We start from the raw sequence: 16815 nt of genomic DNA on the forward strand, positions 1-16815 counted from the left end.
TGTGCCATCTTTAACAGGATCGTCCTTTACCATATGAAAGGGAGTCTTACTTTTCAGAATAAAACAAGAAGGAAAATGCAGAACGATGTTTATACTTTGCTAAATGCTGTTCTGTTTTTGTGTTTTTTAAACATCCTCGTAGTCTCCACAAGTCATCACAACTTTGAACCTGCCATCAGACAGGTCCCCACATTTCTGTCTCTGGATGAGTTCAAATGCTCCTTACCTATGAACAGATTCCACTCGGTGTCCAGATCAGCCTGATTTGCCAGACAGCCCTTCATGACATTGAGGCAGTAGTTGTTGCAGGGCCTCACGGAGGGGAGTCCTCGGCAGTATGGGCAATACAGCATCTTCATGAGAGCACGGATGCACCCTGGGGTGGGGCTGACCTGTAGATGTATTAAAAAGAATAGGAAATCAGAAATAAGAAGGGTGTAAGGGAGGAAAAAAGATGTAATTCATTTCATACTTAAAAAAAAATCGGTGAAACGGTTCTGGTAAACCTCCAGCATTAGAGCAAAGGGTTAAAAGACCATCAGAATCTTAACCCTTTGTAATACTTGATCTTGAAGCCAGTAATTCTTGTTAAATACTTCTGTTTGGCATAGTAATAATCATTTTTCTTGAACATTTTGATATCTATGTCACTGTAACTCAGCCCTAAAAACCTAGACACTGTTTCATTGCAACAGAACATGAAATGAGATAATGCATGTGAAAGCAATTTACAAAGATAAAAGCCCCATAAAAATGTAGGTATGATTAAAGTTTAATGTGACACCTTTAGACAATTTTCCAACTGGTTATTTGACCCTGTCTCTAAAGGAGGCTGCCAGATAAACTTCCTTCGTACATAACTTTTTTAAAAGGATCGATATCAACTTGTCTGGGATTTCTGAGGTGCAGCCGGCTTAGAAGCAGTGGAACTGCCCTGCTTCGGGCCTCTGAAGCTCGGCAGTTCTGAGATTCTGTGGGAAATGGATCCAGTGTTGAAGGTGAGAAAACCTTGCAGTAATTCAGAGGAGCTACTAACCAACTGACAATGAGTGCTATTTGCCTTGAACAAGGAAACATCCTAAGTTAATCACTTATAAGCCAATGAGGCCCTTTTTAGCCTCATTGAAAAATTTGCTTTGACTTCAAGTGGAAAGAGTACTTAAAACAGTATGGATCACACACACAAAAAATACTGAAAGCCCTTTTTCATGATTTAGACCCAAACATTATTTTCACATTTATTTGGTTGGTTCCATATAATTTTGGTATTTAAATGAAGTAATTATACGTTGCAGTCCTTGTGTTCTAGATCTGAGAATAAGCCTAACTTGTATCACTTGGACCTCTTGGGGAGTTTCAGTCTTATCAAGTAAACTTGGATCTGCAGGTGACATTTACATCTCCAGAACATTCAGATGCTGACAAAGCATTACACCTCTACGAAGGTAGGGAAATAAAAGGTGTTTCTGCATAAATGGAAACTTTCAACAACTGCAGCTAATCGCTGCCATTTTATCCTTTTATCTAGAAACCACATTGGAAGTTCTCAGTGTAGAGATTTGGCTTTTGTAGCATTTTCTTGACTTTATGTTGTATTCAGACACAGTCCCCAATACATTATTTCAGGAAATGAAGAGTTTATTTATTTAATTAAGCACTGAAAGTTCTAATTACCCGTTTTTGTTTTGTATATTTTTTCCAAAACTTATGACAATTTTCTAACATATAGAAAAGTGAACACCCATATTCCCACTCCTGTACATTTAGTATCTCCTACAACTGCTTTTTCTGACATCTATCCATCCTTCTATTCATCCATTAATCCACCTTATTTCTTACTTCATACTCATAGCCTTTTGATTTTTATTTTTCCTGGTAATTTAATGTTGGCTTTAATAAAGTAGAATTAACATGATTAACATGATAGAAAATTAGTGCATTATGTACTGCAAATCAAATAAGTGAAGTAAAATATAAATAATCTTTCTTTATAAAAATATTTAGAGAATGGTTTAATACCATTAATTCTAAAATTTATTTTCCCAACAATAAAACAAAAACAACAGGGAGAACAAAAGTAAGGATTGTAATGACTTCTGAATACACATTAGTGTCACCATATCATCTTTAGATGGGTTATTTTGTTGAAAATGACAAACTTTATCCACAACTGAGTAGTATTTTTTTAAAAATTTCTTTTATCTACATGTATTCCATGCCATTCACAGAAAATAGAGAAAATATTCTGTGTTTTCCGTACTGAATCAATGTGGAATTCCAAATTCTTACACATTTTACTTATTTGGCATGGTTTCAGTCCTAGAAACCTTTGTGCACAGGATTTGGTTTTCCACAGTCTTCCAATTTCTCTCTTGACCCTGATGTCTTTCTCCATGAGCTGCCTAAGTAATTTCTTCTTTTGACTGTTGGATTTTTGGCTTTCTAGACATTGGTATTATATAAGGTTGTGCTTCTTCTCACGCAGAGTGCCAGGGTGAAATCTGGAGCAGTTGTCAATATTTGGGATGCAATGTCCTCATGGACATCATGGACTCCTTTTCATCATTATAACCTGCACCACTCTGTAAGATATGCACATCATTATACGGTTTTATGATTATGACTTAGGTGCTCAATAAGAGCTTTTTGAATTGAACTCTCTATTGTGTTTCCCCAATTTCTTGGCCATGTTGATATTGAAAGGGGGAAAAAAAAGAACAAGATAGGTTTGTGCACCTAACATTCAATTGTTGTTGCTTTTTAACTTTGCTTTCAAAGGTTATTGATTGCATTAATTCAAAAGCTTTGCTTTTATATTTTTATTTTTTTATTGTGTTGGAACCAGTGCAATTTTCTCAGTCTGACATTTAAGAAGAGCCTCCAATCAGGGTAGCAAGCAACAGAAAATTGAACAGACTTAATAACCTAAAAGAACAATGTTGTTCAAGTTAAATGTGGCTCTCTCAGTACTTTTGGAAATGACATCCTTCCTGGTCAAATAAAGGGCATTTGAAGTAGAAAATGGAGAGAGGAGTATCAAAGTTGAAGCTTCAATGTTCACAGACCATAGTTTTTTATTTGAATTGACACAGCTGCCTGCTTGGATTAAAATTTTAAAAAGTCATCACTTCAAAATTAAGACTTTTAGAAGTAAGTCTCTGAAAAGAAGGTTGTTTTAAATGCCAATTGTGTGAAGGGATATTTCTCTTTTTAAATGATTAATAGTTTTAAAATTATTCTATGCCTGCTTTAAAATCTTTTTATTTTGAAATCAATATAGACTCACAAGAAGTTGCAAAAACAGTATAGTCCTGGGTACCCTTCCCTCACCTTCCCTCAATGGCAACGTCTCATATAGCTATAGTACAATATCACAATGAAGAAACTGAAACTGAAATTGGCACATTTCATGATTTTTTTCATCTTGCATTCCTCTGTGAATATATATATATATGTATATGTATATATATGTATATGTATATATGTATATATATGTATATATACATATATATTCAAGTGTCTGTATATATATAGTGTGCGTGTGTGTGTACACTTCTATGAAATTTTACTTGATAAATAGATTTTTCTAATGCCACCACAATTGACATATTGAACTTTTCCATTATCAGAAAAGGAATACCTTGTGCTACCTTCACCCACCCACCCCCTGTCCTGTCACCTGGCAATCTATTGCCACTGATCTCTTGTTCATCTCTATAATTTTGTCATTTCAAGAATGTTATTTAAATGGAATCATGTAGTAGTATATAACCAATTTAGCTTTACTTTTTTTTAACTGAGTATAATACCCAAGATGTCCATCCAAGTACCGCACGTGTTAATGCTGAGTAGTATCCATGGTTTGGATGTATTAGAATTGGGGTGACTATTCACTCTTTGCTGTTAGGAATAGTACTTTTCTATTAGGAATAAAGCTTCTATTAGTATACATGCACAGGTTCTCCCATAAGCATAAGTATTCATTTCCTTGGGATAAATGCTCAGAAGTGCATTTGATGATCCAAATGGTTTCAACTCCAGCTCTGAGATCCCGGCTGGCTGAAAGCAGGTTTCTGGGGTTTTGTTTAGCTTCTATATTTGTAACAATGTTTCAAACTGCAAGCTCAGAGGCTGGCAGCAGCAGGCGGGGAACGTTGGCTTTCTCTGTCACTGGAGCAAGCCACCTGGCTGCCAGCCGCCATCTTGGCTGGCAGTTAATTTGCATATCACCCTGATTAGCCAATGGGAAGGGTAGCGGAGGTATGGCTAATTACCATGTTTCTCTATTATTAGGTAGGATAGACTAGGAGCCCAGCGCACGACATCGCGCAGTGCCACTCACCCACCTGCAGCCCTGCCATGACACCTGAACCTGTCCACGCAGAGCTCCAGCATGCCTGGCCCAGCCCCCAAACCCTCGGGCCTTCCCTGGCCACTTCAAGCCCTGCCCTCAGTCCCTTGAGTTGCCTCAGGCTGGTCCCGCCTTCTCTGGGAGCCTCCCTGCTTCTGCTCCATCTCCTGAGCAACGTGGTGGCTCTGCCCCGTCATGGAACAGGAGGAGAGCATGGAAGCCTCCCCCCTGCTGTTCTGTGCTCCTTCCCCTGGCAGGTGGGCCGCGGGGCACTCAGAGTGTGAGTGGTGGGTGGCGAAGGACTGGTGAGGGGGGCGCTATGGGCTCTCACCCTTGCCCTCCCTGGCACGGGATGGTCCTGCCTCCTCCAGGCGTCTCTCTGCTTCCGTCCTGGAACAACGCCCCAGCTAATATGCTAATGACCTGGTGGTTACCCATTATGGCGTATCGGCCATTAGCATATTAGCTCTTTATTAGTATAGATAATGAAGGTTCCTTGTAAAATAACTGAAAGATAAATAAAATGACATAAAAATAATTGAGCTCATAGTTTGTAACCTTGTGAGTTTTATTGTTGTTATTTGTGTTTCTATTTTAAAAGGCTAAAACAAGATACATTGAAACATGGCAAGGAATACAAAAAGAGCCCTTAATAAAGCTGTATTGGGAGATCACACTAAGAATTATCTACGTGGCTAACCATGTGTGTCAGGATGCTATAGCAAATAATTCTTATGTTTTCTAAATGTGATTTGAGACATCGCATATCCTTAACCACATAATAGCAATGTATTACAGGTTTTTAATATACTTAAGCTTTCTATATCTGGACCAACATTCATGCATTGGTGCTCATATTAGCAATTACTGCAGTAGCCAGCGTAAAATAAGACTGCCTCTTAAAATATGTTTAAAAGCAAGAAAATGTGAAAGTTCTAAGATTATACTTATACACAATAAAAATATACCCAGCAAGTATTTGTATGGAAATAATATAGTCAAATTAATAAAATAACCATATTTATTTTCTACTTTGAATAGAAAAACAAGTTAATTGTAACTAATATAAATTCAAAATGTGTTATTTTGAGCAAGGTCAAGGCCATTCTCCACAGTTTCTAATCTATAGTCATATTAAATGATGAGATGTTCCTACTCATCATCTCAATATATCACCAGATTCTGAAGTGTATTTTATTTTTTAAAATTGATTTTTAGAGAAAGAGAAAAAGGGAGGGAGGGAGAGAGGGAAGGAGAGAGAGAGATTTGTTGTTCCACTTATTTATGCATTCACTGGTTGATTCTTGCAAGTGCCAGTGATTCAGGTACAGAAAGAATAAGGTAAGTTCTGCAACCTTAGCATTTGGGGACAATGCTCTAACTCACTCAGTTATCCTGGCTGGAATCAGGGCTGAAGTGTCTTTTAAATTCCAAGAATGATTAAATTATATTCAAAGTGGTTTTCCTGTTAAATAATTTTAATTTTTTTTCTTTTTTTACCAATCAGTAACCTATATGTAGGCTTTGTAGTAAGATCATGAAAACTTAAATTTGTTTCTCCTTTGTTCACTCATACAACGTCCATTTATCCAACCTTTTAGGGTATGAATATATAGACCTTTGACCAGAGTTGGGATTTTTGGAATACATTCACTTCCAGATCATTTCAGGGAAGTAGTTATTTGTCTTGGGTAAGTGCAGTATAAAGGAAATCCATAAAGGGGCATTTAGCTCCGAATTGGGAAGTAGGTATTGACAGCAATGGCTTCTGAAGGAAGTCATGTAACAGATGGCTGTGAGATAAGTGTGGCAGATGAGTGACATCACAGAAATGGTGGAGTAGGAAATGCCAAGAATCAGTCCTTTTCACTGAGGCAACCAATAAACTAGTAAAAAAAAAAAACCCGACAGAATCAACTTTCTCAGAACTCAAATCTAATTTAAAAATACATACCAAAAAAATCAGCAGCCAGGAGAGTGCTTAATAAAGAAAGAAAATGCTAAATTCAGTTAAAAAGCATTGCTAAATCTCATGTCTCAAGAAATTTTAAAAGATAGCCATCATACTAAATATTTTCTCTGAACCACAATGAAATTACACTAGAAAGTAATATCAGAAGAAAGCTAGGAAATTCACAAATATGTGGCAATTAAATCACATGCTCTATACAACCAATAGGTTAAAAAGTAATCACTAGGGAAATTTGAAAATACATCAATGAATGAAAACACAACATAAAAATAATGATTGCCATAGATGCCTATATTAAAAGAGAATATCACAAATCAATTACCTAATTGATTACCTTAAGGAACTAGAGTAAACTAAAACCAGAGTTAGCAAATAGAACAAAATAATGAAGATTGGGTGGAGACAAACAAAACTTTAGTTTTATTTGTTCTTCTTTTTCTAGTTTCTTAAGGTATAAAGTTAGGTTATTGATTTGAGATCTTTCTTCTCCCAGAAGCCAGGAAAGAGACATGGGACAGTCTCTCTCTCTGAGACTTCAGAAGGAATCAATTCTGTTGACACCTTGATCTCAGACTTCTAGCCTCCTGAACTGTTAGCAAATAAAATTCTGTTTTTTAAAATCACTCAGCTTGTGGTGAGATGTTATTATTGCCTTAGAAAAGTAATACATACACCAACAAACTAGATAATCTTGATGAAATGGGCAAATGCCTATAAACAAACAATCTGCCAATACTGAATCATGACAAATTATGAAATAGTATTAGACTTATAACAAGTAGAGATTGAATTGGTAATTAAATGCCTCCAACAAAGGAAAAGCCAGACTTCACTGGTAAATTCTACAAAAACATTTAAAGCATTAACAAAATTCCTTCTTAAACTCTTCCAAAAAATAGATGATGAAATATTTCCTAACTCATTCTAAGAGATCAGCATTACCTGATACCAATGCCAGATAAAGACATAATAAGGCAAGAAAACTAAGACCAATACCTCTTAAAAATGTAGAGGAAAAAATCTTTAACAACAAACTAGCAAATGGGATCCAACAGCTTATTAAAACATTATACACCATAACCATGTGGGATTTATCCCAGGAATGCGGAGGTGGTTCAACATAAGAAAATCAATCAATGTAGTTCTCTGTATTTGGAGAACAAAGAAACAAAAACAACATGGTCATTTCAACTGATGCAGAAAAGCTTTTGACAAAATCAACACTTTCATGATAAATTCAGACAGAAAACTAGGAATAGAAGTGAACTTCCAAACATGATAAAGAGCATTTGTGAAAAACATACAGCTGGCATCATACTCAATGGTGGAAGACTGAAAGAAATTTCCCTAAGATCAGGAAAAGGACAAGGAGGCCTTCTTTAACCAGTGTTATTCAAAATCATGCTGAAAATGTTAGCTGGAGTCATCAGGCAAAAAATAAATAAATAAATAAATAAATAAATAGTATCAAAGTTTGAAAAAGGAAAGAATTAAATCTATATTTATTTACAGATAGCATGATCCTATATATAGGCAATCTCAAAGTACTCACATACAAAACAAAACAAAATAGACAAATAGTGACTAGAGCTAATAAATAAATTCAGCATAGCTGAATCAACACACAAAAATCCACTATGTTTCTATACACTAGCAGTGAACAATCTGAAAAGAAAACTAAGGAAACAATTCCATTTACAATAAATCCAAAACAATAGAATAGCTAGTAATAGAAGGTGATAGAACTTATAAAACATTGGTGAACTAAATTAAAGAAGACCTAAATAAGGGAAAAACATCCTGTGTTCACGTATTGAAAGACAGTATTGTTAAGATAGCTACCACTCACAGTAATTTACAGATTCATTGCAAATCTTATCAAAATTCAAATAGTTTTTTCTTGCAGAAGTAGAAAAGCCAATCCTCAAATTCAGATGGAGTTGCAAGGGGCCAAAACAAGGTTGAAAAATAGAACAAATTTGGAGCACTCACACTTCCTGGTTTCAATACTACAAAGTGAAAGTAATCAAAACATTGCTACTCTCCAGCACTTCTAGTTCTTGGTACTTACTCCAAAGATTTAAAAACAAGCTCTAGAAAAAATATTTTCGCTACCATGTTCATTGCAACATGATTCTGAATAACAAAGAGGTGAAGAACAGCCTAAATGTCCATTAGCTAATGAATAGATAAAGAAAATGACTTTATACATTCAGTGGAATATTATTCAGCTTTTATTTTTTAAATATGTTTTTATTGATTTTAGAGAGAGAGGAAGAAAGAGGGAAAGAGAGAAAGCTAAAGACACAACTCTTAATTACTAAAAAGAAACTATATTTAGCCATGTAGTTACATAAATAGTAACCTTGAATTAGGTGATACCAACATTAGTTTGATGCGCCTGACATGAATGATCTGACATCTTCTCTTGAGAAGTCACCTATTATTATTTCAACTGTTGCTGAATGGTGGCTTGGTGAAGATAAATTTCCATGCATACAAACAGAAAACCTTTGGGCCTTTGGATGTTGATTGAATATTTGAATAGATATACATGTCAATCAACACATGTATGCTCTAAAACTATCTTCTCTACATCTTGTACCTTTGAGAGAGAACATAGATAGGAGGGAAACGATTATGAATTAAAAATCAGAGCCTGAAGGAAAAATGTTCCCTATATCAGTGGTCAGCAAACTGCGGCTCGCGAGCCACATGCAGCTCTTTGGCCCCTTTAGTGTGGCCACAAAGTTTCAATCGCACTGTACGTGCGCGCCTGCACGTGGTATTTTGTGGAAGAGCCACACTCTACGGGCCGCAGTTTGCCTACCACTGCCCTAATGAATGACAAATGTTTATAGCACCATTGTGATAAAAATTCAGCCTATTTTAAAAAAATGTATATACTTAATTAGAACTTGCCCCAGAAAGCACAAGGCTTATGAAGCATTTGAAAGCCATGAGATGATGACTGAACTTGCTGGGTCTGGGAGAAAAGGCATAGACATAATTTTCATGCATAAAAACCATAAGTGCAGAATTTCCAAAGTCAAGTGTAAGTACATCAATTCTGTGAAACATTAAAAAAAAACCCACTAGGACTTGGAAATTGAGGTGAGTTAGGTCTATGTCAGTTCTTGTCATATTATGTCACAATGTCAATGTTACCTAGATCTAGTTTCTATATTTAATTTCATTCCTTAAAACAAATAAAACTGCCATAGAAATCAGTGGATGCATGTTATTATTCACTTGATAGACTGGAATAGTTCCAAATAGCACTTAAATAAATTACCCACACACATGCACACAGAATGGATATGTTTCATCCATTAGAATGAAACATCCCTTTCTACAAGTTAAACACATATTTCACAGGGCTTTCTAATGTGTTTACCCAATAGAGCACAACACCATTTTAATTCTACCTTACTCTATCATTATGAGGTCTTGGTGATAATGACTTTTATTTGGGCAGTCTGCTTGACATTCTGAACTTCACCCAAATGTAAATTTTCAAAATGTGAACACAGGATGTAAAATAAGATCCCTAAGTGTCTCATCAGGGAATAGTTGTCTTCTCCAGTTAGAAATTATAGCTTAAATATTACTTCATTTGGAAGAAACCTTTTAACAGTGACTTTAAATGTGAGTCATTGATGTGATAATCCACTTTGGTAAAAGCTATGAATTTCAAGCCTCTGTACACTGGTACTAACATATTTATAATGTATGTGCTTTGGCATACACACAATATGCTTTTAAAGTAAGGGGATGTGACATTATCAAGAATATAAAATCCAATCAATTATTCTCTCAGAACATGTACAACTTTAAAAACCTAGTATAAGCAGAGCTGGCATATGGTGGGAGATGAATAATATTGAACTACATCTGATATGCACAGGAAACTAGACAAATATCATATTGTGGTGTTTTGTAGTTTTTGATGAAGAACATCTGGGTGTGCAATTTTTGTTAATTTTACCTATCAATCTATTGATATCTATCAACAGTTTTCCTTGAACACCAATATGCCTTCCTGTCTTTTCATTAGGATTAGTCATTCCATTTCCTAATGAGCTCCGCATGAGAATCCCCTGGCTCAAACCATCAATGTGTTTCCATGGAAAATTCCCATTCTTCACTTCATCCTGCAATGGGCCAGCATGAACTTTTTCTGAAAAAGTCATGAGTTGGAGGAAAGGGAACAATGGCAACGTCAGTTTAAGGGAGATTGATTACACAACACAGTTTGGCCGTGCTCTAATCAGTTGGCTGACAAATGAGTCCTGGACTGTCATCAGCAAAGAAAAAAACATTACTTGGAAATTCCTACAGGCATGGGGAAATTTGATTGGGAAGAGATCCTCTAAGACAGCCCAGTGGTATCTCTACCCTTCAAAAAAAAAGGGGGGGGGTAATAAGGGACCAAAAAGCTAAGATGGGGATCTTTGAGAACACTGTACCCCAAAACAAAGTTTATTTCCCTTCTTCTTCCAGTACTAATGCAATGAATGAAATAATTCCCAAGTCCATTACAGCACCTGCGTGAGGTGCTGTAATGAAAATAAATGGTGGATTTCAAAGTTACCAGGGAGCAAGATCCACAGCTGAGAAAGGACAGGAAAGAATTTCCTGGGGTTCAAATGAATGTCCAAGTAACAGAGAGCCAGTGACCGGCAGGAAGCTAACCATAAGAAACTCTCAGCAGAAGTGGGGAAGCACAAAGTGGAGAAAAGGGAAAGCACAAAGTGAATTATTAGGAACATGGAAAGTTCAGCAACTTTGGACTATCCATGGATTTAATGTTTCAGTTATTTTTATCTTATAAACATCTTCTAAGGACAACTTGTTAAGAGTCTACACAGGATTATTAGGCATATGATGGCTTTCAGTGTATAACCAAGAGATCTGGGAATAGGTAAGGGAGAGAAGAATATATCAACAAAAGCAAAATTCCATGAAATGGATCATAGGAGTATTTGTAAAAGAGTGATACAAAAAATAATATTTCTAATTTTCTGTGTTAAGGCAGTTTAAAAGATTATTCCTCAAATAACACAGGGACAGTTGAAGGGGCTTACTTTAAAGGATGAAAATAATGTGTAAATTATGGCATATTTGATACAGAAATAAGCAGTCGCACTTTAACAGTGATAACTTAAAAAGAATGATGACATGTAAGGAGAAGTAACTAAATTTTCTAGTCATCTTACCTAACATTTCTAAATTTTTTTCCCTAAAAAAGCCCGTTCCGTGGCCCTGATGCACCTGTCCCTCCTGACAGATTTTGGTATAAATGAAGTATTCTGAAAAAGTTAAATCATGATAATTTAGTAATAAATGTAAGTTCATGTAGCTGGCTACTATATTGCTGATTTTATACACATTTTGAAAACTTCAGGACCATTTGTGGGTGGTTAAGGTAAGATTTTTTTATTCATTTCTTTTGTAGCCCCTGAATACTTATTAGGGGTACTTGCTCAATAATACCATTTTCAAATGAAAAATTATATTAGACTCATGTTACTTTAATTCCTGGTGAAAATTCCAGAAATGTCGTCCACCATTATTTCCTACATTTAAAAATGACTTTATAAAACCACTGATTAAGTTTTAGATCAAAGCTGAAATGAAAATATTAAGTACAATTTTACTGAGTTCTAAGGATATTTTCCACATTGTCCTAGTTCCTGCAGATAACAAAAATATATTTTATGAATGTTTTCAATGAGATTTTTTTACACTTAAATACTAATATTACATAATTGACATGTTATTGTAAACATACAAATCTAACAACTAAATTGATTAGTTGATTGCTTCTTACCATGGAAGTAATAACACTTAAAGATTCCTCTTAGAGATAGAGATAGATATAGAGATAGAGACAGAGATAGAGAGAAAGGGGGAGAGAGAGAGAGAGAGATTGAAAGCAGATGACATCAACTAATGTGATTTAGGATATACTAATTCATTGAGTATCTACTACTCTGGAACCAACCTGGACAGCTACCAGGTAAACAGTACTAGGTAAACAGAAGTGCTCCTCACCCCAAGTAGTGCCAAACTTCTTAAAATTATGACATACTAGAAGCCCGGTGCACAAATTCATGCACAGGTGGGGTCCCTGGGCCTGGCTGACAATCAGGGCCATCTCTCCCAGTTCCGATCAGGGCCAATCGGGGCCTGCCAGCCGGGGGAGGGTCCATGGGAGATTGGCCAGCCAGGGGGAGGGAAGTTGGCTGTGGGAGTGCACTGACCACCACGGGGCAGTTCCTGCATTGAGCATCTGCCCCCTGGTGATCAGTGCACATCATAGCGACCGGTTTTTCAGTCGACCTGTTGTAATGATTGCTTAGGCTTTTATAGATATAGATTATATAAGCAAATAAACAAGTACTTTCTTTTTCTTTTTACAAATGTAAAGAGCAGACTTGTAAAGAATAAAATAAATGTACTGCCTGAAACATTACAGTGGTAAGGAATGGCTTTTCTTTGGAGATATTATAGTAAGAGCTATGGGTAAGAAGGAGTAACCCTACCAAATTTAAAGAAAGTCATCTCACAGTTCACATGTCGGCATAATTCGTTCCAATCATTTGTCCGTGTGTGTGTGTGTGTGTGTGTGTGTGTGTGTGTGTGTGTTATAATTTAGAGCATCTTCCATATCATGCTTTTTTTCTCTCCACTCAGCATATCAAGAGCAATTTCTCACAAAGTATTTTTTCATAAATGTTTTTAGTGATATTTTCTCATAGAGCTCTCATTATTTTATCAAACCAGTTAAAACATCTCTTTCCATTGTTATAATACATACTATTTTGGAAAATATCTTAGTTTATAAATACCTGTATTTCAGATTATTCTCTAGGATAGATTCCTAGAGTTGAAATTACTGGATAAAAAATATGTATAAACATACAGTAGTATCTGGTACATATTATGATTTCTGTAGGTAACTATCTCAGGTATTCTTACTAAAATTGTCATAATTTTATTTTTAAAATTAAAATTTTAACATAAAAATTATCCCCTAACCACCTATATAGAGTCCATTGGTAATTAACCTTGTTGCATATTATAAATTATGCTTTTAGGACAGGGTCTTAGCTTCTGTAACTTAAAAGAACTAATTTAGCTTCTAGAGGCACCCCACTTTGTTAATGGTGAAAAGCTTAAATACAGGTAAAATGGGATTTTACCATAATCTTTTGGTCAGCATTTTCATTACCTTTGGCTCTCTGATATTAATGTCTATATAAAGTAGAGGAATATTAAATGTATTTAATACACTCAGGAAGAACAACTGATCTTTTCAAGTCCTTCTTGAAGTTTCAGGGTTTCCCTTCTAAATTTTAATTGGCATTCATTTTAAAACTTTTTCTCTAAGATTTCATCAGGATGGTCATGGTACCATAAGATATTTGATTAATAGAAAACACATTTTCCTTTATATTATGCACTAGAGGCCTGTTGCATGAAGAGATTCGTGCAATAGGCCTTCCCTTCCTCTGGCTGCCAGCACCGGTTTTCCTCCTCCGGCACCTGGGACCCAGGCCTTCGCTCCTCCGGCCGAAGCCGTCAGTCTTCACTGCTCCGGCCGGAGCCTTCAGTCTTCGCTCTGCCACTTCGCGCCTATGTATGCAAATTAACCACCATCTTTGTTGGGTTAATTTGCATACTCTTCTGATTGAATGGCGAGCGTAGTGGAGGGATGGTCAATTTGCACGTTTGTCTATTATTAGGTAAGATAGAGGCCCGGTGTATGTGTGGGGGCTGGCTGGTTTGCCCTGAAGGGTGTCCCGGATCAGGGTGGGGGTCCCACTGGGGTGCCTGGCCAGCCTGGGTGAGGGGCTGATGGCTGTTTGCAGGCTAGACACACCCCCTTCAGAGTGGGGGTCCCCGCTGGGGTGCCTGGCCAGCCTGGGTGAGGGACTGAGGGCCATTTTCAGGCTGGCCATGGCCGCGGGCTGGAAGCAGTTATCTGGGATTTATTTATCTTCTATAATTGAAACTTTGTAGCCTTGAGCGGAGCCCAGGTCCTGGAAGCCTGGGTTGCCCCTGGCAACCTAGGCTCCGAGCCCCTCCTTGAGCAGAGGCCATGCAAGCTGGAAGCAGGTATATGGGATTTATTTATCTTCTATAATTGAAACTTTTAGCCTTGAGCAGAGCTCAGGACCGGCAGGGCAGGAAGGAAGCTTGGCTTCCACCATTGCCGGGGGCAATTCAAGCCTCCTGCTCACTCCAGCTTTGTGGCCACCACCATCTTAGTTGGGTTAATTTGCATATTTGCTCCTTATTGGCTTGTGGGCGTGGCTTTGTGGGTGTAGCAGAGGTATGGTCAATTTGCATGTTTCTCTTTTATTAGATTAGATAGATTATTTGACCTTCAATTTTGGTTCACTTTTTTGGTGGGCTTTGAGGATATTTTAAATAATTCAAATGCTATCTGTTTACTATGCTAATAGGAAAATGAAATAAGAGGAGTATAATCCATAGAGCTGATTTCCTCTGAAAATTTCTATCCAAATCTGTAATAACTATAACAGCAATGTCAACTGAACCCCTATGCTCTCGATCATGAATAAGTAGTAACAGGTGCGGAATTTTAACTGTCAATATCATGTAGACCTTGACCACAGAGAAACAATACCTTATCAATCACTCTTCATGACTTTCAGACGACCTTCCTGAGTTCCTTGTCCATTGACTGCCTACAGATGATCCATCTCAGACCACTGTTCACTTTTTAGATAGAAAGATATAGTTCTTGTTCTCTTATCCACTACGCCCTAAATAGGATACATGAAGCTTTTTTCCAGAGATACCTGAGCAGAGACATTTTTAAGTGACTCCATTTACACATCTTCCACTTCTATATGAATTCTTTCCCAAAACAAGACTAAACCTACTGTCAAGGCCATATCTTCCACATCTACTTCTGATTAGTCACAAAAAAAGACATTCTAAAGACATTCTTTGGATCCATCTCTATGTGTAGCATGATGCATGATGCCACAATATGAGTACCTTGAGGACCAGAAATTAAGGGTGAAATGCTAGGAAGAATTCAAAATGCTATCCATGTAGAGAGCTAATTATTCTAATGCCCAGGTAACAGATACTTCACAAAGCAAAGAGTTTTTAATTTTTTGCTTTCAATAAAATTGAAAGAGAACCTAATCAAACTGTCAGCTGCTAGATTATTAAAAATTAGTTTTGAAGATAGCTACTATGTTATTTTTGGCCTACAGCTTGGAAGAAGTTCAAAGATTTGAGTGACTTTACTCTAATAACAGTCTTTCTTTCATAGCTAAACATTTCTCTGAAAAATGTTTCCCAATGCATACTCCATAATAATACAAAGGAGTGGAACCGATACAGAACTTTTCTCTATACAAGAAAAATTCATCCAAAGAATTATTAACCACTTGGGGTGGGGAAGAGAAATCCCACCATTTCATTAAGAGAAGAATTTGCAACAAAAATTTATTTTAAAACTTTAATTATCAAAGAATATAAAATGTTTCTGTGCTTTTGATCAATTTAGTGCCAGTAATTGTAATGCTAACTCAATCCTTAAGAAAATATTAGCATTTGAAGCCTCATATCATGGAAATATTTTTAAAATTAATTTTACATACATACATTTGTCCTTTAAATGATAGGCGTTGTTATTCTATTTTTAAGATGTAAACTTGAATTATATTAGCATATATTTTCTGTTAATTAGAATAAAAACAAGTTCAGAAGGAAAAAAAATATATAAAGAAAACCTTGTTTATATCTTTTTAAATAATAATAATTGATTATATATTGCAGATATATTTAAATTTTTATTTCCCTGAACATGTAATGTTATGTGTCCACTGTCGATATCTACAATATGGAAGAAATTACATCCCTTGCAACTATTTAAACATTAGATAACTTAAAAATCTGCATTAGCATATATATATATTCAAACTTATTTTAGGAAGGAAACAAACAAAAAATGTGAAGAGAATTATACTGGATATCTACCTCTAATTCTGCTTTTGATAATTTCCTGAAGGGAGAGATTGACACCATTTTGTGTGTGAGCATAAGGTTAAAAGTCATTGTGTGTATGTGTGTGTGTGTGTGTGTGTGTATGTGTGTGTATGATGTGAAAAAATGCAGGGTTTTGGAAGGACAATTCTTGTTACAATGTGGAGAGTGGAACAGAGAAGCAAGAAGTTGGATGCTGTTATAATTTACCTGACAGTAGAAAAATTTCAGAATGTACATGAGCCCAGAAAAATAAAAGTAAGTGCTTTGTTTGGGGGTGGTGGTGGTATTTTTTTAAAAGCTACTTTAAGTCTATATTACCTGATTTTTTTTTCTTTAAAATATAAGTTAAATGCACATGGAGAGAAAATAAATGTCTTCTTAAACCTTAAAAAAATTAAACATAAGATTTTGACATCACTCACTTATCATGAGTGGGTCTCATAATGAAATGTGA

At 36.1% G+C, this 16815-nt stretch overlaps 1 protein-coding gene across 1 annotated transcript in view; it reads right to left on the reverse strand.

The window, feature by feature from the left end:
* Positions 1-16815, reverse strand: part of GPC6 (glypican 6) — a 1085256-nt gene that overhangs the window by 356995 nt on the left and 711446 nt on the right. Inside the window, exon 4 of the mRNA XM_006089840.3 lies at positions 227-392. Within this exon, the coding sequence (XP_006089902.1) occupies positions 227-392 (166 nt within the window). The remainder of the gene's footprint in view (positions 1-226; positions 393-16815) is intronic.

The sequence above is a fragment of the Myotis lucifugus genome, unplaced genomic scaffold (genome assembly GCF_000147115.1).
Source record: "Myotis lucifugus unplaced genomic scaffold, Myoluc2.0 scaffold_64, whole genome shotgun sequence".
NCBI lineage: Eukaryota > Metazoa > Chordata > Mammalia > Chiroptera > Vespertilionidae > Myotis > Myotis lucifugus.